General features: G+C 46.5%; 1 protein-coding gene across 1 annotated transcript in view; it reads right to left on the reverse strand.

Moving 5' to 3' along the window:
- XPO4 (exportin 4) overlaps positions 1-6,579 on the reverse strand; it is a 107,115-nt gene extending 100,536 nt beyond the window's left edge. Inside the window, exon 1 of the mRNA XM_059902986.1 lies at positions 6,485-6,579. Coding sequence (XP_059758969.1) covers positions 6,485-6,553 — 69 coding nt within the window. The 5' untranslated portion in view covers positions 6,554-6,579. The remainder of the gene's footprint in view (positions 1-6,484) is intronic.
- Positions 6,580-20,701: the final 14,122 nt, after the last annotated feature.

The raw sequence follows: 20,701 nt of genomic DNA on the forward strand, positions 1-20,701 counted from the left end.
GCACTGGGTCTTCGTTGCGGCATGCAGGATCTTCAGTTGTGGCATGTGGAATCTTTTTTTTTTTTTTTGTAGTTGCAGCGTGCAGGATCTTTAGTTACAGCGTGTGAACTCTTAGTTGCAGAATGTGGGATCTAGTTCCCTGACGAGGGATGGAACCCCGGGCCCCTGCATTGGGAGCACGGAGTCTTAGCCACTGGACCACCAGGGAAGTTTCTTAGTCCTTTTTCTTATCTTTCTGTACCAGCTAGGCCCTCCCCTTCAGAAAGTGTTGAATAATAGTTTTATTAGAACTCCCTATTTTAGTCTTAAGACTATCTCCATTTACTGGTGGTTTCAAATAATTATTTTTTATCATATATTTATCATTTCCTAGTTTATTGAATTTTTAATCATAAAATGCTGTTAAATTTTATCAACTGCCTTTTAGGTATCTATGGATGATTTCAAATGTCTTTCACATTTCTTCTTTGGATCACTGACTATGTTCCAGTTAGCTGAGTTTGACACAAATCCAACGGCAAAATACAAATTTAATTAAACTGAATTTTAAATAAAAATTTCCCGTTACCTAGTTTTGTGAGAAAAAGAACTGTTAGTGCCAGTCTAATATCTAGCGCCACAGCAGAGATGAAAAGACAAGGTTGAAATAAATAAAAATGCTTACACGATACAATGAATCTTTTCAATACGAAAAGTAAATGCTATAAGCAAAATTATTAATTTTATGACGTGCACTATTGATCGCATGCACACACACACACAAAAAGCATTATACCTTACACATAGAAGGGGCTCAGGAAACACTAAATAAATGCTCAACTATTCCCCAAACACACTGCACTTGGTTCTCTCAGGCCTTCACACAAATATATCCCTCTACCTGGGACACCCCTATCCAACTGGAGAACTCCAATTTGTCCTTCATGTCTCAGCTTAAGGATCACCTAGGTTTTGAGAAGCCCTCTCTAGGTCCCATCTCAGCCTCAGATAGACGTCCCTCCTGTGGACTCTCACAGAGCAGCAGCATATGCTCCTATTAGAACATCACCTAATACTTGCTAATAGTTTTGCCTTTCTTCCCCATTAGACTTTTGTTCTCCGTGAAAACAAGGCCTGCTTCTCCTGTCTCCTCAGCATACATAGCACCGTGCCCAGCACACGTGTACCGAAGAAAAGCTGCAGAATAAGTGAATCAAACAAGATGGTAAGAATTTTTCTACAGCACTACATTTTTGCAGATGCTTTTAAAATGTTAACCAAATTCCAAAATAAAAGCCATGAAAACCAATCATGAATCCCTCTCATTAAAGTTGCATTTAGATTTATTAAAACCAACTCCAGCTTTAAAACAAATATATGAAACTACTTTCCTATAAAGTGTCAATTAACATATGTGCGCTCCATTATTTTACATTATCACCGCGCACACTCGTTACGGACAGCCCCGTATCCAAGGGAGCCAGGGAAGCAAAACCAAGGAAATTTAAGACAATAAATAAATCACTCTTTGGACTTACGGTTCAAACAAACGCAATATTAATAACAAAAGAATACTAGGTTTCTCCATTATGGTGTCTCTAAAATCCTAACACATCCTTTATTTTATATCTACTCACATAAAGGAGAAAATGGAAATAAACTTCTCTAAAATTCATCCACAATGAAGTGAACATAGAAAAGTGCAGGAGGATATGGATCACACCATCTCATTTATGTAAAAAATACATTAGGGACTTCCCTGGTGATGCAGTGTTTAAGAATCCGCCTGCCACTGCAGGGGACACCGGTTCGAGCCCTGGTCCGGGAAGATCCCACATGCCACAGAGCAACTAAGCCCATGCGCCACAACTACTGAGCCTGCGCTCTAGAGCCCGCGAGCCACAACTATTGAGCCCATGTGCCACAACTACTGAAGCCCATGCACCTACAGCCCGTGCTCCCCAACAAGGGAAGCCACCGCAACGAGAAGCTCGCACACCGCAAGGAAGAGTAGCCCCCGTTCGCCGCAACTAGAGAAAAGCCCGCGCACAGCAATGAGGACCCAATGCAGCCAAAAATTAATTAATTAATTTTTTAAACAACGGCTGTATGTGTGCTCTTATATGCTCAGAGATCTTCAAGATGGATACCCAAGGAACAGTGAGCTCTGACGAGAGGGGGTGGGAGCTCAGGGAGCCTTTACTTTCCCCATACACCTTTCTGCACAGCTTGAATTTCTTACTATTCAGAAAGGCATTGATAAGATTGTTTTAAATCAAGGATGATATTTACAGCGTATCATTTATACAAAAAGCACTACATAATGTACCTTGTAAAAGCATAGGAAATAAGGTCACAGTACATTCAAACTTAATACAGATTGCTTAGGAAAGGGGACTGAGAGTGGGGAAAGGAGGGAACACTTTTTATTCTGTACATTGTGTGTTGCTGGTGTACTTTAAAATAACATGTTCCAGTATTACTGTCATAATTTGTAAATGACATAAATTGTATCAGCAACACCAAATTCTCAGGTCTGTCACTGTAACCTGCTATAAGTTCTTACAGAGATACTCTCTCACTGCTGAGAATGTCAGCACGGAAGTGTGGTCCACTTTACTTACTCTGTATGTATTTAATATCCTCTCAAAAACGCATGGTTAGGTATCTTAAGCAGAAGCCAACAACTGGAATCTCTTTGGAAAAGAAAATTTCAAGACCTATTTAAACAATGCTCCATTTGCACACTGTTTTCAGAATAGATGGCGTCACGTGCATACTGTTACTAATTTACAAAAGCCCTTCCTCATTCTAGTTTGTTCACCTTCAAATTTATTTTCCAGCAAGTAACCTCACTGTCTTGAATCAGAAGACTAAGCAGTATTCACAAACATGTACAGAAAATACTCCCTATTACTACTTTGGGGCAGGGGGTGGGAATCAGGCTTTATGTTGAGACCTATATCTATAAATCCCATAAACATTTTTTTTTACTCCAGAGGTCTAATATACTACTTTATTGGCAGCTTATCCAATAACCTAAAGAGGAAAGAATATAGGTGTTCACAGTGAAGCAACTGCAATAACCAAAAACACATTTTGAAATTTCCCATCAAGCAATAAAATTGAACATTTATAGCATTATAATATGTTGACTTTGAGAAGTAACATGGTTGAGTAAGTAAATTTCAAAAGAGTTCTGAAATGGGAGTCTGGTGATCTGGGTTCTGGATCGCTCTTATCACAAATTTGTTCTGTGACCTACCTTTGGCAAGTCACTTCTACCTCTTTGAACCTCAGTTTCCCCATCCGTAAAATGGAAGGGAAAACACTTAAACTAGATTTTTTTTTCAGGGTCTCTATTTCCTGAGAGAGGCTGATAAAAGCTATAAACCCTATTACCAAAAATGTATGTCTGCACCCAAAAATTTACTTACAATTGCCTTCTAATACCCATCGTGAACTCCCTAAGACCTCTGCACTGAAAGATCTCCTGAGACTGTTTTACACACTAAAACTCCAAGCTGATTTTCATGAAAGAAATATATGGACTACCAAATGGAAAAATTAAGCAAAAATAATTGTGAAAGACATCACTGCTTTGAATCCCAAAACATATTAACAGCTAAAATACACAGCAGTTTTCTACAAACAAGATTTCCTCAAGGACTTCCCTGGCGGTCCAGTGGTTAGGATTCCACGCTTCCACTGCAGGGGGCACGGGTTTGATCCCTGGCTGGGCAACTAGGATCTCACAAGCCGCGTGGCGCGGCCAAAAAAAAAAAAATTTCCTCAGATGGATATCCATCCGACCCACAGACCGATAAATGCTACGATCACTCGTTCTTTTTTTTTTTTAATCTTCTAATGCTAAGTAATTGAAGGAGATTTGACAATCTTAACTATCCCCAAATTAATTCATCTACCTGCTTTCTAGTCCCACTAACCCACAGGCTGATAACAGACAAACCTGGGCTTCCCTGGTGGCGCAGTGGCTGAGAATCTGCCTGCCAATGCAGGGGACACGGGTTCGAGCCCTGGTCTGGGAAGATCCCACATGCCGCGGAGCAGCTGGGCCCGTGAGCCACAACTACTGAGCCTGCGCGTCTGGAGCCTGTGCTCCGCAACAAGAGAGGCCGCGATAGTGAGAGGCCCGCGCACCGCGATGAAGAGTGGCCCCCGCTCTCCACAACTGGAGAAAGCCCTTGCACAGAAACGAAGACCCAACATAGCCATAAATAAATAAATAAATAAATAAATAAAATAAAATAAATGCAAGTATTGCTACTTTAAAAAAAAAAAAAAACAGACAAACCTGAGCTGGAGTCCCCACTCTACTACTTGCCTTGAAAATCTGGGTAAATTACTTAGCATCTACATGTTTCAGTCCCTTAGTCCATAAAATGTAAATGAAAGTAATAACTTCCATAGTTACTGATGATTAAATACAATAATATATGCAAAGTGCTTGCATAGTGCCTCACACACGGTAAACACTCGATAAAATGTGAGCTATTATTATTAATTATAATAAAATGGAATGCAGCTTTCATACTGAGAAATCATGCAGTAAGCGCTACTCTTCCGTATTTTTAAATAGTAAGTGGACACTTCCAAAAAGGAATTTCCTTTTTTTTTTTTTTCCAGCCGTGCTTCGAGGCTTGTGGGATCCTAGTTCCCTGACCAGGGATGAAACTCGGGCCCCCTGCAGTGGAAGCGTGGAGTCCTAACCACTGGACCGCCGGGGAATTCCCAGGAATTTCCTATTTTTAATAACATTTTTTTAAATACTCTTCTCTTCTGGAAAGATTTAAAAGTACGTAAATGGATACCTATACAACACATATGAGAGGTGGTAAGGCAGAGTAGAAAGAGAGCTAGCATTAGAGCCAGACAGATGCGAGTTCTAGACCTAATTTAGCCACTTAGTAATTATGTAACCTGGGCCACCTTAAGCTCTCTCTCAACCTTGTGAAGCCGCTACAAGGATTAACAAAGTATGTAAAGCATCAAGCACAGCATGTGGCAGGTAATGTGCACTCAATTAACAGTATTTATTCCGATTCTTCTCAGCTACTCCCTTATAGGTGATAAAACTAGCTTTGCCGGGGAAGAGAGAAGGTCCTAGCAAGCACAAATACTAATTAATACTCAGGCCAATGATGAAGGGCACATTTTTACCTTATCGACCTAAGAACTAAAGCGGTGTTTTGGGGGTCACATACTCTTTCCAAAGTCTAATGAAAATGGGGCCTCTAGCTCCTAGAAATTGTTCAGATATTGCAGGAAACGCTGTAAGTCAGAGATTTTAAGAACTTTGTATTAAGGGGGAATAGTAGCTAGTTTTTTCTGGACTTAACTTGCAAGAGTCTGAAAACGTTCTCTAAGTCAGTTTTTGTGACACAACGATTCACCTAACTTCGCTCGTAATGCAGCAAGTAAATCCTGCTTTTAATTAGGCTTCTCAGTTTCATGAGCTAAATTTCATGAGCTACCTGGTGTTGTGTGTGAAAACAAAACTTGAGAAAAGGAACTACAAACTATGCTAGAATTAGTTCAAATATTTTAAAATGTGATGCTTGAACACATAACCCAAACACCGAACCAAAAGGGGAAAAAAGTGCAAAAAGGTAACAAAGCTGGCTACATTCAATTCTTAGAAAGGCTGTATCAATTCAAGGAATCAAATAAGCCTCTAACTTCCAAAGAGATCTACAAGCACAGAAGTCATGATTTACAAAAAACAAAACTGAGCCAGCAAATACAGTTTACTGAGTAACTAAATATGGTTTATCCTTACTTCTACGCCCTGCGTGGAAGGCTTTACTCTCTGACTCGGCCTCACCTCCTCCTTGAGTAGGTAAATAACCTACTCACTAAATTGCTCTGTTCATTGTACTGTAAGGGGAAGAAAGAAGTCAACGAGGACCGTAGACCCAACTCTTCCCAACGCGCGACCCGCACGGAGCTCAGTACTAGACAAAGTTTTGCCCCCATGACCTTGGTCCCTAAGAGTCCCCTCCCTCCCGCCAGCCCGCCGGTCTTTCCACGTGCGGCCGACTGCGGTTGCCCAGCCGTGGCTGCAGGCCGGAGAAAGCAGTCGGGGACCCGAAGGCACGAGGGGAACGAGCGCTGCTAACAGCACCCGGGCCGGGCCAGCCCTCGGCCAGCACCCACTCCCCAGCGGCGCGCACAAGCCCCCGACCGCGCGCCCGCCTCTCCCCGACCCCGCGCTGGAGGGCCGGGGCGCAAGAAGCCCCTTTCCTTCGGCTCCCCACTCCGCGGCGCGGCGGGGGCGCCGGACACCCAGGGAAGTGACAGTCCGGCCAGGGGCACGGAGGCAGGCGCACAGCCGGAGGGAGAGTCCTGCGCCACGCCAGCCGCCCCCTCCAGCCCCGGGCTCCCGGGAGGCCGCGGCCGGCCGCCAGCCCGGCGGGCGCCAAGGCCGAGCGCAGCAGGGCCGCCGGAGGCAGCGGACGCGGGACGCGGGGGCGCGGCCACTCACCATCAGAACTTTGGCCGCGTTCTCCAGCTGAGCGATCACTTCTGGGGGCCCCAGCGCCGCCGCCATCATGGTCTCTCTTCAATGACGCGCCATGCGCTGCATTCTGGGAGCGGGCGCCAGGCCGGCCAATCACGCGGCGCCCCGGGCTCGCGCGCTCCCGCCGGAGCCGTCGCCACCGCCGACGTCGACGCGGGGTCGTGGGGTTAGGGCTGCGGGCGGGCGACGGGGCGGGCTGCGGGGTGTTCCGCTGCCCTGGGCCGGTCCCCGCCCGCCCTCGGTCCCCCGACCCCCTCGGCCGCCCGCCGCCCGCCCCGGGGGCGCCTCCGGCCCGAACGTGTTCTCTGCGGCCGCGTCCCTTCCGGGGCAGGGCGGCCTGCGGGACTAGAAGTGTCTGCGACCCCGCGGAGCGCGCGTCCTCCCTGCTCGCGTCCCCGCCTCACACAGCCCCGAGCTGCGGGCACCGGACGGGGACGAGGCCGGAGCCCCCTCGGCGGGCAGCCTAGCTTCCGGAGTCGGTGGAGCGCGCCGCCCCCTCTGTGCCGTGTGGGGACCTCGCAGCAGCGATGTTCGGTGTGGAGCCTGGAAGGAAGGTCCGTTAGGGGACCTCGGAACCCACCCTTCCTCCCCCCACTGTTTCAGCGCTCACACCAGCTCCAACTGCTGGAAACCTTGTTCTGTTCTGAGCTTACACCTACTTACGCATAGGTTTCTAGCTCTTGGTGCTGTTCTGCTTCTTGGGGCTGCACAGAAAGTCACGTTCATTTCACTGTTCGTTAAGTTTTCTCTGTTGACGTCTTCCTTTATCTCTTCTTCCAGTGGTAAATAAGCCATACTTAGGGGTTTTCCCTTTTTTATGTCCCTGCAACAGAATTGCATTATTAGCTCCATTGAAAACGGGTTTCTTATATTGGGCATCTCTACAACTTGAAGTTGAGGAAGTGAATTAACAAGACTTTTATTGCTTGAGAAACGAAGTACCTTTTATTTCGTTACAAAAGGGCAAAGAGTGCAGTGAATGGCCTTTTTTACTTTAAGAATTGTGTGAAACTAGGTGGTTAACATGTAGTAGGCATTCAATAAATACTTCACTAAGTACAGACGTCTGGACTTAACGATTTCTCGACTTCTCGATGGTGTGAAAGCGTTACATATTCATTGGAAGCCGTGCTTCGATTTTTGATCTCTTCCGGGGCTGCGTTGTGCGGTCCCGATGCGCTGTCCGATACCCTTGTGGCGCGCAGCGCCGTCAGCCGCACAATCACGAGGGTGAACCACTGGTACCCTTACCAAAAAACCATTCTGGTTTTTACTTCAGTACGGTGTCCAACAAACTACATGAGACAGTCAACACTTTATTCTAAAACAGGCTCTGTGTTAGATGATTTTGCCCAACTGTAGACTAATATTAAGTGTTCTAACCATGTTTAAGGCAGGGGAGGCTAAGCTGTGATGTTTGGTAGGTTCGATGTATTAAAAGCATTTTCACCTTAGGATGTTTTCAACTTACGATGGGCTTATTGGGACATAATCCCATCCTAAGTCAAGGAAGATCTTTATAAAGCGACCTACAAAAAGATTACAAAATGTCTCTACCCACTACGAATAGTAATTACAGCAGTTCCATGATATATCTGCAAAAGTGTAGACAAATGAATATTTTGTGACATGAAATGTTTGAGGCTTATAATGCTTCAGATTGGGCCCTGTGTTCCAAAGCATTTGTTTTGTGCAATTACATAAGAACTTTACATCTAGACACTCTTTAAGAAAGAGGAAGAAGGAAAAGTATTAAATGTGAGGATGAGTAGGCATCCTTTCAAATTAGCATTTTGAAGTTACATCTCCCATAATGGAGCCATGAATTTTAGGGTAGGCTTGTAGAACTTCACTGTTGGAAGATTCTAGAATGTACCCACTAGTTGAACCTCCCCTCCAATGCCTGACTCTTGTTATTTCTTGGTTTACTGTGCAACAGTAGCGCTCTCCTGGGGGTGCGGGACAGGGTAAGGAGCAGTACAGCCTAGCCACAGGCTCTTCGTATCCTGAAATAGAAGGGAAGAAAGTTGTGCAAATTCCAATAATTTCTCACTAGACACAAAAGAGAAATATTTATGGCCTAAGAATCTGCTCGAAATGTTCCTGGAATCAAAAACGTTTCACAAATATTACATCCCCTGTACTTTTAGGGTATGCCTTTAACACCTATGATGTCATGGGCTGCAAAATTATTCCTACTTATTCTTAACCAAAAGTGATTAGTTGAGTATATTATATATTTTTCCTTGGAAACATGGGTTTGGTTTGGGTTTGTTTGTTTTTGTCAAGTCATAAACATCTTGTCAACATAATCATACTGATGAAATACCTTAGAGCAGCAGTTCTCAAAGTGGCCTGGGGATACTTGTTAAGTCCCAGAATACCTAGTAGGTCCCTAAGATCCTATCAGAGGGTCTTGGGTCAAAAGAATTTTCATATGGCTATCATCCTATCAGTAATTACTTTAAATTGATTAAACTTCCCAATCAAAAGACATAGACTGGGGGCTTCCCTGGTGGCGCAGTGGTTAAGAATCCGCCTGCCAATGCAGGGGACATGGGTTCAAGCCCTGGTCCAGGAAGATCCCACATGCCGTGGAGCCACTAAGCCCATGCACTACAACTACTGAGCCTGCGCTCTAGAGCCCACGAGCCACAACTACTGAGCCCGCGTGCCACACTGCTGAGGCCTGCGCGGCTAGAGCCCATGCTCCACAACAGGAGAGTCCACTGCAATGAGAAGCCCGCGCACCGCAATGAAGAGTAGCCTCCGCTCGCCGCAACCAGAGAAAGCCCACGCGCAGCAACGAAGACCCGACGCAGCCAAAAATAAATAGATAAAATAAATAAATTTATTTTTTTTAAAAGTTTAAAAATAGACACAGATTGGCTAAATGGATAAAAAACAGGATCGAACTATATGCTCCCTCTTACCACTTCTATTCAACATACTAATGGATGTGCTAGCCAGAGCAATTAGGCATGATAGAGAAATAAAAGGCAACCAAATTGGAAAGGAAGAAGTAAAATTATCTCTGTGCACAGATGATGTGCTCGTATATATAGAAAATCCTAAAGATTCCACAAAAATCTGTTAGAACTAATAAATGAATTCAGCAAAGTTGCAAGATACAAAATCAATTTTAAAAAATCAGTTGCATTTTTATATACCAACAACGAACCATCAGAAAAGGAAATTAAGAAAATAATTTCATGCAAATCAAAACTACAGTGAGGCCCTTACACGAATATAGATGAATTATGCAACAGAGTGAGAGATTATTCTATTTTACTTGAGAGACTCCCTAGAAGAACAAAATCTCTCTTTTAGAAGGCATCTCTAAAGCCCAAATTAGATGGGAACACTTAATAATTCCTTTTGATATAGAAGACACCTGATCTAGAAAGTGTTAAGGGATCTTATAACCCAAAGTTCTGAAACCTTTCAAGGTAGCAGTATAGAACCGAAAGTATTATGGTATCAAATTTATAGAAACGTAATATATTTCCCCAGAAACAGAAACATGAGACTAAAAGGGAAATATGTCTTTAAAATAGTTCCCTTGTACAGAAAGTGTATTTCTGCACATATGAGATGTCTGTGAAATGTTACTATTTGGAGTTCTTAAATACTAAATACTTGATTAATATAGCACAGTTTTGATGTGTGTATATCAGAGTAATTGCAAAAAGTAGTCAGTGGCTTTATTCCTCCTGCTCTCACAACCTACCATCTTGGAATTTATTTCTGAACCACTTTAATTTTACAACATGAAATCAAGACTTTCTCATGCTGTTGAACCCTATTCAGCAGGGTGGCACCATAATTACAGAGTCTATTTTTCTTTTTCTTTCTTTTTTAACTTTATATGATATGTAAAAACTTAGCAACTCTCCTATTAAGTAAAATGCTTCTAATCAATAACCAAGTACAATATGCCACCTTCCTTATAAAGCTCAACATTATAAGACATCCATCCCATTAAAATGTTTTGAGATGGTGATAAAGACCTCTGTTTTTCCAGACGAACCTCTGGAATTGTCCCTGCAAACCAACAACCTACAGGCATGAGCTGCTCATAGATTCCCAAAGGCTTTAACCGGGCCTCCTGATGCTGGGAGTCCTCCTGACGCCCTGGCCAGAGGCTCCGTCCAAGGAGTGGCCATCTGAAAGGCTGCTGTACCGTTCAGGAGTGCATGATGTCATCGCATGGAAAGGCCACCCAAGAGCAGGGCCTTCCGGGCCCGGAAGATGGAAACTGTGGGCGCCTCGGGGCAAGACTGAGAAGGTGTCACGGAGAGGTGGCAGCAGGGGTGCCACTGGACACCAGGGTCAGAGCCCGGGGCCCCAGCAGAGCTGAGGGTGGAGGCAGCACGGGGATCGGAGGGGAGGCTCGGCCTGGGGCCAGGTTCCCCTCAAGCAGGCCTGATGGGGCTCTTAAATGACTCCAGAGGGCTGGCATCCAAGGACAACAGGGCCCGGCTTCTGCTGTGAGTCTCCAGGAACTGGGCCAGGAGGAGGCCCCCCAGGGACGGGGTTGGTTTGTCTGAACAGCAACTGCGACTCTGTCCCTGCCCCTGCCACAGGGGCTCGAGCCCTGCGGCCCAGGAACTGACAGTGACGCCTGGGCTGGGTTTTGACAGAACAAGGGCTGGTGGAGGCTATTCCTGCTGGATGTCCCTGGGAATAATTACTACGCCCCCAAGAGAGGATCTGGGGGTTTGTCAGCAGAGCTCTGCTTTGTTCTTCACATTTTAAGCCAACGGGTAATTTGAGAAAGTGGGGATTTAATTTATAAATGTCTTGAAGCAGCTTCTGTTCATGTTCTTGATGTGTTTGGCCTTGTCCTCCGACCCGTGGGAGCTCTGGGCCTGGGGGCAGAGGGGTCCTACCATCTCCACCCAGCTGCCTTCTCACTTTGAGCCCTGAGAGCATCCTCCAACCAGACACAGGTGCCATTAACACTGGCACTTGGACCCTCTGACCTGAGTATTATGTGTCATTATTGATGGCAACTTTCAATATTTTGCCAAACATTCCAAAATATTCTGGTCCTTTTAAAGCCTCCGGTCTCATTTTTCTCCTCCTCAGCTCTTCCTGGGAGGATGGGCTCTCCCTGCAGGGTCTTCTGGATCCACCCCTCTACCTGCTGGACAAAGCCCTGTGTCATCAGCGTGGACCTGATGCCAGCAAAACAGGTAAATCCGGCAGCCACGGGGGGCGAGGGGCCTGCCTCACAGAGGCCCAGAAGGAGAGCGGTTAACTCCTCTCCTGACCTGACAGCTCAGCCAGCAGCCTGCTCAGTGGGGCCGTCAGTACTTGTTAGGAGTGTGAAGGAGGACTTCCCTGGTGACGCAGTGGTTGAGAATCTGCCTGCCAATGCAGGGGACACGGGTTCGGGCCCTGGTCCGGGAAGATCCCACATGCTGCGGAGCAACTAAGCCCATGAGCCACAACTACTGAACCTGCGCTCTAGAGCCCGCGAGCCACAACTACTGAGCCCGTGTGCCACAACTACTGAAGCCTGCACGCCTAGAGCCCGTGCTCCGCAACAAGAGAAGCCACTGCAATGAGAAGCCCGCGCACCACAACCAAGAGTAGCCCCCGCTCGCCACAACCAGAGAAAGCCCACACGCAGCAATGAAGACCCAACACAGCTAAAAATAAATAAATAAAATAAATAAATTTATATATGAAAAAAAGACCGTGAAGGATCCAAAACAAAACTTTGAGAACCACTGCACTGGTGAATGCAGCCAGCTGGAAGAGCGTCCTCAGATTTGTCTGGTAGGAAGGAACACGGCATTTTGCAAGTGCTGGCTTGCTTGCTTTTCTAACAACCTCGGCCAGTCTGGTCCCACGGTCCCCACGACTGCCACCCTCAGCTGGAGCTGCATCCCTGCCTCCTGTGATGACTGCAGTCCTGTGTACCCTCCAACAAAGCGCAAGCCCACCCCTTCTCAAAGACGGCCCCCACCGGCTCGCCCCACTGTGTCCCCTCACTGTTTACGTAAAAGGAAGAGTCATGTTTCAGGTAAAACTCTGTTCTTTCCGTAGCCTTAAAATAATCTTCTCTCCAAGTCTGAGGGAAGTAATGACTAGAGAACTTATTCATTGAATCAGCTAATCCCATCTGCTTCATACTGTTCGTCCTACAAAAAACTTGTGACAAATTTATGTAGAGACTCCCATGGCTTTTAAAACACTCAAGCTTCCATTTGAAGGGTTCAACATGTGCCAGGTGGCGCTCAATATACACACTGAACACAGTGCTGCCTGATATATTTCTGTTGACTCAATGTGTAATGAAGGAATAGTAGGTGCCCACAATGATTCAAGAACAGAGTAAGCCATGCCATTCCAGGGTCCCTTGACAATTGTCTAGTTTTTAAATTGTGGGGAGGAGGGAAGGGGAAGGACACATAATGCAGATTTGCCTTAACATAGAAATCTGCACAGTATTTATCACTTCTAAGTGATTGTGTAGGTTCAACAGCGCCTTCCTAGCATATATAGATATAAAAAGAAATAAAGAAAACATTGCATGGATAAACCACAAGGTCCTACTATATAGCACAGGGAACTATATCCAATCTCCTGAGATAAACCATAATGGAAAAGAATATTTTAAAAAAATGTATATATATGTATAACTGAGTCACTTTGTTGTACAGCAGAAATTAGCACAACACTGTAATCAACTATACTTCAATTTTTTTTAAATGTGAAAAGAAAACACTGCAATTTGCGGGTGGCTTAATAAGAATCCCTACTTTCCTCTCCGTGGGAAGGGCACGCCAAGACATCTTGTGAGCCCTCAAAGTGAGCGTAAATCTCAGCTGCAAAAGCATCCAGCTCCCTCTGCTGTCTGTTGGTTGAACTTGGAACTCAGAGAATCTATGGTACCTTCTGGACTAAAACTCTGTATAGAATTCAGGATAAATGGTTACTGGAGTAGGCACAGGCGAGTCCATTCTGTATGTATACTCCAGAGTAAAGGAAATCAAACCACCAAACACATTTGCACAAGAGCATTTCTATATATGTTCTTACTATTATATTCAATAGTATCTCTGTTTCTGTTTCAGCTGTGATCATATAACCTCTTACTGCGAAGAAATGACTTGCAACATTTATTTATATCTATTTAGTACAAATTACATGGGCCAGAAGAGAAACATGAAAAAAAAAAAAAATCTGCTCAACAAAATTCAGATGATCTCTGGAAGTTATTTGTGGAAGATCAGGGCAGAGTAGCCAAACCCCACCTATGGAGTTCTAAAGCCTCTAGGTGTGAATCCCCACTTATCCAAACAACTAGCCACTTCAACAGAAAATCCCCAAGCTGCCCAGATGATGCCCTGGGGCCCCCTCTGCCTTGAACTGAAGCCTTCATCTCCAGTTCATCAGCTCTTTAAGGTCACAATTCTGGGGGAAAAACAACTAATTTAATTAGGAAGAAAGCCTGCAGCTGTATTTAGGGCAACAATTTTATTTTCTTTCCCTAACTTTAAATTATTTTTCATTCCAAGTACTAAAGCCTTCTTGAAATCGCCAAGGTGGATTCTAGTTATTTCTCCTTAATTAAAGTAAATAATAATTTAAAAAATACTCATAGATCTACTTATAAAGTGCATTATCTTAGTTTCTATATTGTTCCTCTGTTAATATCTATATACCTAGTGTATTTCACCTACATTATTTTACTAGTTCCTAAGGACCCCAGATTAATTGGAAAAGACAGGTTTATTTGGAAAAAGGAATCCTTTATATTTTTATACAACAATCACTCTTTGGGTAAAAAAAGTGAGGTGATCCAAGAAAAAGCACGCTCTATGGGAACAACCTTTTCTAGAAGTCCAGATCATAGCTGATGTGTGACTGTTTGGGACCCTGTGGGGCCTTCCCAGGACAGACAGACAGACACACACACACACACACACACACCACACCACACACACACCCACCCCCCCATCCCCGCTATGCCCTCCACCTGCCTGTCTGTAGAGAAACCTTTGCCTCATAGGTCTTCCCCGAGTTCCAAAGAATAAATTAATCAGAGAAATGAGAAAATGCAGAAAGAAAGGAAAACAGTCAAGCAAGACAAAATGATAATAGTTTAGCCATTAAACAAAGTCAAGGACCTTTAGTTCCTCCTCCAGGGCTGTAGATCATATTCTGAGCCATGTTCTTTGAGCTCTTTCACAGATACTGAAACCCCCTCTGGGTGGGAGAAGTTAACTGCATGCTGCCCACAAGCACGGAGACCCCAGACCAATTGGAACCAGAAGATTGATGATGTTGACTCCCAATTACCTCACCACCAACCAATCAGAAGAATGTCCACAAGCTGATCACGCCCTCCACAAGCCCCCTCCCTCCCCCTGTCTTTAAAAGGCCTTCTCTGAAAGCCATCGGGGAATTTGGGTCTTTTGAGCGTTGAGCTTCCTGTTCTCCTTGCTTGGTGCCTGCAATTAAACACAATAAACACTGCCCTTTCCTCACCACAACCTGGGGGCAGTGGATTGGCTTTACCGTGCTGGGGCAAGCAGACCCAAGTCTGTTTTGGTAACACCTGTGCTGCAGGTTAGCTGTCTGGACTAACTAGTAATATAATAAAAGGAAACCTACATGACTCTTCAGAACTCCACTCCTCACATGAACTCAGGGGCTGCCAGCCAGTAAATGGAGGCCTCAGCAGTGCGAGACCAAAGCCCTTCCAGACCAGCCAGGATGCGGAACAAGGTCCCACGTGGAGAAGTGAAGGACAGTCAGCAAAGGTCAATTGTGAACATCAGAAAACCTGGATAAGAAAATGTCACACAGCATCGATTTCCTCCTCAGACTTGTAAAAAAACAATTACCTGTTACCAGAAAATCAAGCAGCAGAAGTGACTTCTGCAGTGCTCACAGTAACGGATTGTCAGAGACAAACGTTTTAAGGTTTCTTTTATGAGGTAGGGAGAGTCTTCTCTTTTTATTTTTTCTCAAATAACCATTTTAACCTAGAAGCTATGAGGGAAAAGCTCAGGATTAGTTTTCTGAGTCTAGCAGGTAAACTTCTCATTTTAAAAAATGGATCTGACCTAGTGAAGTTTAGAGGAGGAGAAGGTTCCGGTTAGCACGACAACCTTTCCCCTGATTGGGTGTGTCTAAACAATTAACACATTAATGTTGTAGAGACACCTAGAAAGTGGTGACGTTTTAAAAGCTTAAAGATGTTCACAAAGGACACTCATGGAAAGAATAAATATAAAGGACCCAAAAAGATACAAAAAAGCATTTAACGAAACTAATATTCTAACAACTGCTATTTTTTCCTATCAAATTGACACGTATTTAAAGGTAATGCCCCGACTTTGCACAGAGGTAATGCAGGGCAGGTCTGTGTCAGCTCAGGCCCTGAAGCCCTTACTGGGGGCGGGGTAGGGGGGGATGTGGATTCGGGCGCTTTTGTGGCCTCATCTCTAGGATTAAGTTCGTTAAGAAACACAAAGCTTACAACAGCGCTTGACACAAAGTGAAAGTTAAATGAATGTTAGCTGCTATCACGTGCATTAAATATCTCTAGGACGGACCAAAACCCAGCATCTGCGGTTGCCTCCGTGGGTGGGATGCACACGGCAGGTTCCCAAACTTTCTCACTTTGTGGGTTCTTAGCATCTCTCGCAGGACTTCTATGATAAAAGGACTACCTAGGAGTTCATTTATTAGGTAGTTCGTTCCAAACAATTTAAGAAGTGTCTGTGTCCTAAAAACCTCGTAGCCATCTGGGGAAAAAAATACAGTAAACTGAAAGAAAAATGCTATTTTAATTTCATTCTTAAGTAACCACAGCTGCGAGTGGGACGTGTGTGCCTGTCGGGCACTGCACAACTCCTCAAATCCTGGCACAAGATCCGACGCTGCCGCCACCTTTGTCTCCCATTCCACAGTGACTTTCACCAGGAGCTTGCTTTTTATCAAGGCACCCGTAAAACCCCAGCTTTGCAAAGATGTATGTCATTGCGAGGAATGTAGTGTAGGTGCTGGGGAAACTGTGAGCCACCTTGGCTTGTAGGTAGAGTCTATCCAACCAACATCACTGTCTCCCTGAGAATGTGAACCCCCCCTTGTTGCCCCTGTGGGTGGGCGGCACACGGGCACCTCGGCACACAGTTTGAGAACCATGGCGACACACCCTTTTATAACTTTCCAACCTATTTGACTCAATCCATTGGAACAGCACATATTTATCTCCACCCTCACCTCCAAGAACTTTGTCCAAAATCAAACTACCGTTTCCCACTGGGTAGCCAGTCCCTTAGAGACATTTTGGGCAGATGCTTTGACTTTTGATGCATCCTGCATCAGTGCTTTGGTGCCTGAAGTGGGAGTCGAGGTGTGCATCAGCCCCCTTCTTCCTCCTTCCTGGCATCTCTGATGGAGAAAGAAAGAAGTGTGTGGGAGACCGAGGGTTCCTTCTGTGACCCCCGTCAGGTGCAGATCGAGATCTGAAGCTCATAAAACTGTACAAAAGGTTGGGGACCCTCACGCAGTAACACAGAAATGGCTCACACAGGTGAGGGGCCTGGAGCTGGAACTTGACTCCTCATGGTACATCCCCGGCTCCCGCCAGCAACCCCCTTCCCTCGGGCTGACACTGAGGGACCCGAGCCCTGCGGGTGGCCCTCCCCGCGCAGGGGCTGCACGGGTCCCGGGCCGGCCGCTGGAGGGGCCGGAGGAGTGAGGCCCCGTGTCCAGGCTGCTGCTTGCCCTGGGACCCGATCTCCCACGCACCTTCTCAAGCTGGCTGCCTGGGGTCACCCACGGCCTCCACTCCACCCAAGGGAGGGGTTGGCCCCAAGGCCAGCTGGGAGCTGCTCCCCTGCCCGCCCTGAACCTTCACCTCTCCCCAGCTTTCCTCCTCCCACTGGGGCGACACAGGGTTCCCGACGGGCAACAGCTCTGGCTGAGCCGATGTCCGTCCAGTGGAGAAGTCTCTGCTGCCAGGAGTGAGAGGGTCTGGAAGGCTGACTGCTGGCAAGTGGGCCCCTGCCCTGCACGCCTCAGGAAGCCCAGGTGTCCCCAGGATCCCTGAATGGAACGTGGAGATCTCAACATCCTCCGGCCAAGCGTTCGAGCCTGGAATGAAGGAAAAGGCCCACAGGAAACATCACGTCGTATACTTATTCAAAATACAGAAATGAGGGACTTCCCTGGTGGTCCAGTGGGTAAGACTCCGCGCTCCCAATGCAGGGGGCCCGGGTTTGGTCCCTGGTCAGGGAACTAGACCCTGCACGTCGCAACTAAAGATACTGCATGCCGCAACTAAGACCCGGAACAGCCAAATAAATAACATAAATAAATGTTTTTAACTTAAAGACTAAGAGAACCTTCACAAACGGTGTTAGGAGCTAACGCTCCCACGGGGTGTAAGTTGGCACACCCCTTCCAGAAAATCCACTCGGAAATATCTAAAGGGTATGATGAGAGACGCAGAAAAGACTTGTGTACCAAGACATGCATTTTTAAAAAAGAAACTTTATTTTCTATCAACCTTATTTCGATTTTCTGTGGAAGAACAGCTTGAGACCGCTCCGTGGTTGCTCCTCCTGTGGGGTGGCCTGAGCAGGGGAGCTGCGTGCAGTCCCAGCGGGGCGCCGTGGTCCCCAGCGGGGTGCCGTGGGCAGGCACACAAAGCACCTGCCCCTCCACACCAGACTGCGGCTCCGGGGGACTAGCACAAAGCACCCACCCAGGAGCTGATGGAAGAGATGCACCCACCACACGGAGCCGTCCCGGCTCAGGAGGAGAGAGGAACACATTTGGGGGCGGGTGGGGGAGTGCTGAAGATTTGGGTTCTGGCCTTAAGGGGGCGTGTAAAGGTCTGCTGTGAAAGTAGAGAAACGGGCTTTTGCAGGGAGGGGACTCAACGTGGGACAGATGGGGGAGGGGAGAGACCAACGGGAATCTGTGTGTCATCTCCCAAGGCCTGGGACCTGGTCCAGGATACTTGTCCAGAAGGGGCACCACCGCCTTGACCGTGGGGCAGAGTGAAGAAGCTGAGGGGCTTCAGGCCGGGACCCATCAGGGCTGGAGGCCCCGCTTTGACCTCGCACGAGCCACCAGAGGAGACTGCCGGGGCCTCAGCCAGCCCCCCACAGCGACCCGAGGCAGGCAGTGCCCTCCCTTGCAACGGACTGCCCCAGAGACAGGCCTGGCCAGCCAGGGGCCTCCTACCCCCGCCCCGGGGCGGGCTGTTAAGACCGCCTCTCCCTCTGCACACCACCTCCCCAGGTGGGAACAAAGCCAGGAAATCGGGACTGAAGGCACATGGCCGCACGCGCAGACGCCGAGTTCACCCCCGGGTCTGCCTTTCTGAGCAGGCTGGCCTCATCGCCTTGCCGTAAAGAAACTGTCAGAGGCGTTACCACAGCTTGGAGGAAGGGACACGCCCCTGGGATGAGTAAGTGCTGCACCAACGGCCCTGCCACTTGTGACGTCACCTTTACAAGTAAAATGTTATTATCTTCTCCGTGCGTTACTGTCGCGTAGCTCAGTCTGGTCCTCAGGCAGCGTGGACGAACTTCGCAGGCGAACACGATCCAGCACTTAAGTTCTACGGATAACAATGCAGTCTTGCCCGAGATTTAGAAGCGAAATGCCAGACAGCACTGCTATTAGCAAACCTGTACTACATGCTGCTATAGCAGTGGAGGGAAAAACCCTCGTGTGCTGTGAACTGTGAACCGTATGGAATTTTAGAGCGAAAAGTGCACTTAGGCCCTAGAGCCCAGCCCCCATTTCTACCTTCTTGCAATTAGGATGTAAAGGATCACGCTTTCATTGTAAAAAATTTAGAAATATACAGAAAATATGAGTCCATCGATTCAATGCTCGTCTCATCCAGAAACACCCTCACACGCACACAGCCAGATAATGTTTCATCTGCGCAGGCCGTGGCCGGTTGAGCTGACACATAAAACTAACCACCACGGGGCTGTTTATTTTGAAGAATGCATGTCTCTTTTGAACAGAATCTTTGAGAAGGACACAAGTCTGAAGCCTTGGCTGGGAGCACAGAGGTGACACGTGTTCGCTCTCCAAGGCAGGTCTCCCCATCCTCGGTTTCCTCAGCTGAACAGTGAATTGCCAGTATTTGCCATCTTTCAGGTTTGTGACAAATTTTATTTCTTTGTTTATTTATTTATTTATTAAATTGTCTTCTCTTTATTTAGTTATTTTTTTTCACTTTTTGGCTGCAGCCTGCAGGATCTTAGTTCCCCAACCGGGGATCAAGCCCACACCCCCTGCATTGGAAGGCAAAGTCTTAACCACTGGACCACCAGGGAAGTCCCTCCCTGTGACAAATTTTAAATGAGATCATAGGCATGAAAATATTTGTAAGCTGAAAAACATCATCCAGTGTAAACTGTTCTTTTTGTGAGTGACCAACAAAAAGTACACTCTTGTGATGGACAGTTCACGGCGAAGGCAGATTTGGAGAAGTTTCCTGACACAAAAAGGGACCAGCAGTTAGGTTAATAGCTGAAAACTAGTGTTTCTATTTGGTGTAGATATTTAAGAAACTTTAAAAAAATATTCCATAAAAATCACTTCTCAGTGAATCACTTCTCAGCTGTACTCATTCACTAAAGCTGCTTTAGACTCCATCCCGTGCTCCCACGCCCCTGAATTGCAAATTTCTTACTACAAAAGAGAGCTTATTCTATAAACGCCCTTTCAGAATCATATGAGCTTGTTAAAGACTGACTTTAGGGAAATCCTTGAAGGCCCGAATAGCTTTAGAAATGACTCGGTTCTGCGCTGTCCTTTCACAGACGCGCAGGCTGAGGAGGGGGCGGTTGTGGGGCTGACCCAGGGCAGCACGGTTTGAGGACAGCGATCTAGTGCTTTAAAAGTTCAGCCGTGCATCCCTTACCTGCAGTGTATCCCTTAATCTTTACCAATAAAATCTCTGAAATAGACACTAGTGTTAGCTCCATTTTACAGAGAACGAGACTGAGGCTCAGAGCGATTACGGTCATATTGAACAAGGGCGGGAGCCCTCCCTCAGGCGCCAGGGTGGGAGGGGACCGACAGGTACTAATTTTCACTCATTTCCCCAGCAGACACTTCAAGTACTTCCTTGTGTGCCCCGCGGTGCTGGGTCCCAGCTGCCTCCAGGGAGCCTCGGAG

Source organism: Balaenoptera ricei, chromosome 18 (genome assembly GCF_028023285.1).
Source record: "Balaenoptera ricei isolate mBalRic1 chromosome 18, mBalRic1.hap2, whole genome shotgun sequence".
Lineage (NCBI taxonomy): Eukaryota > Metazoa > Chordata > Mammalia > Artiodactyla > Balaenopteridae > Balaenoptera > Balaenoptera ricei.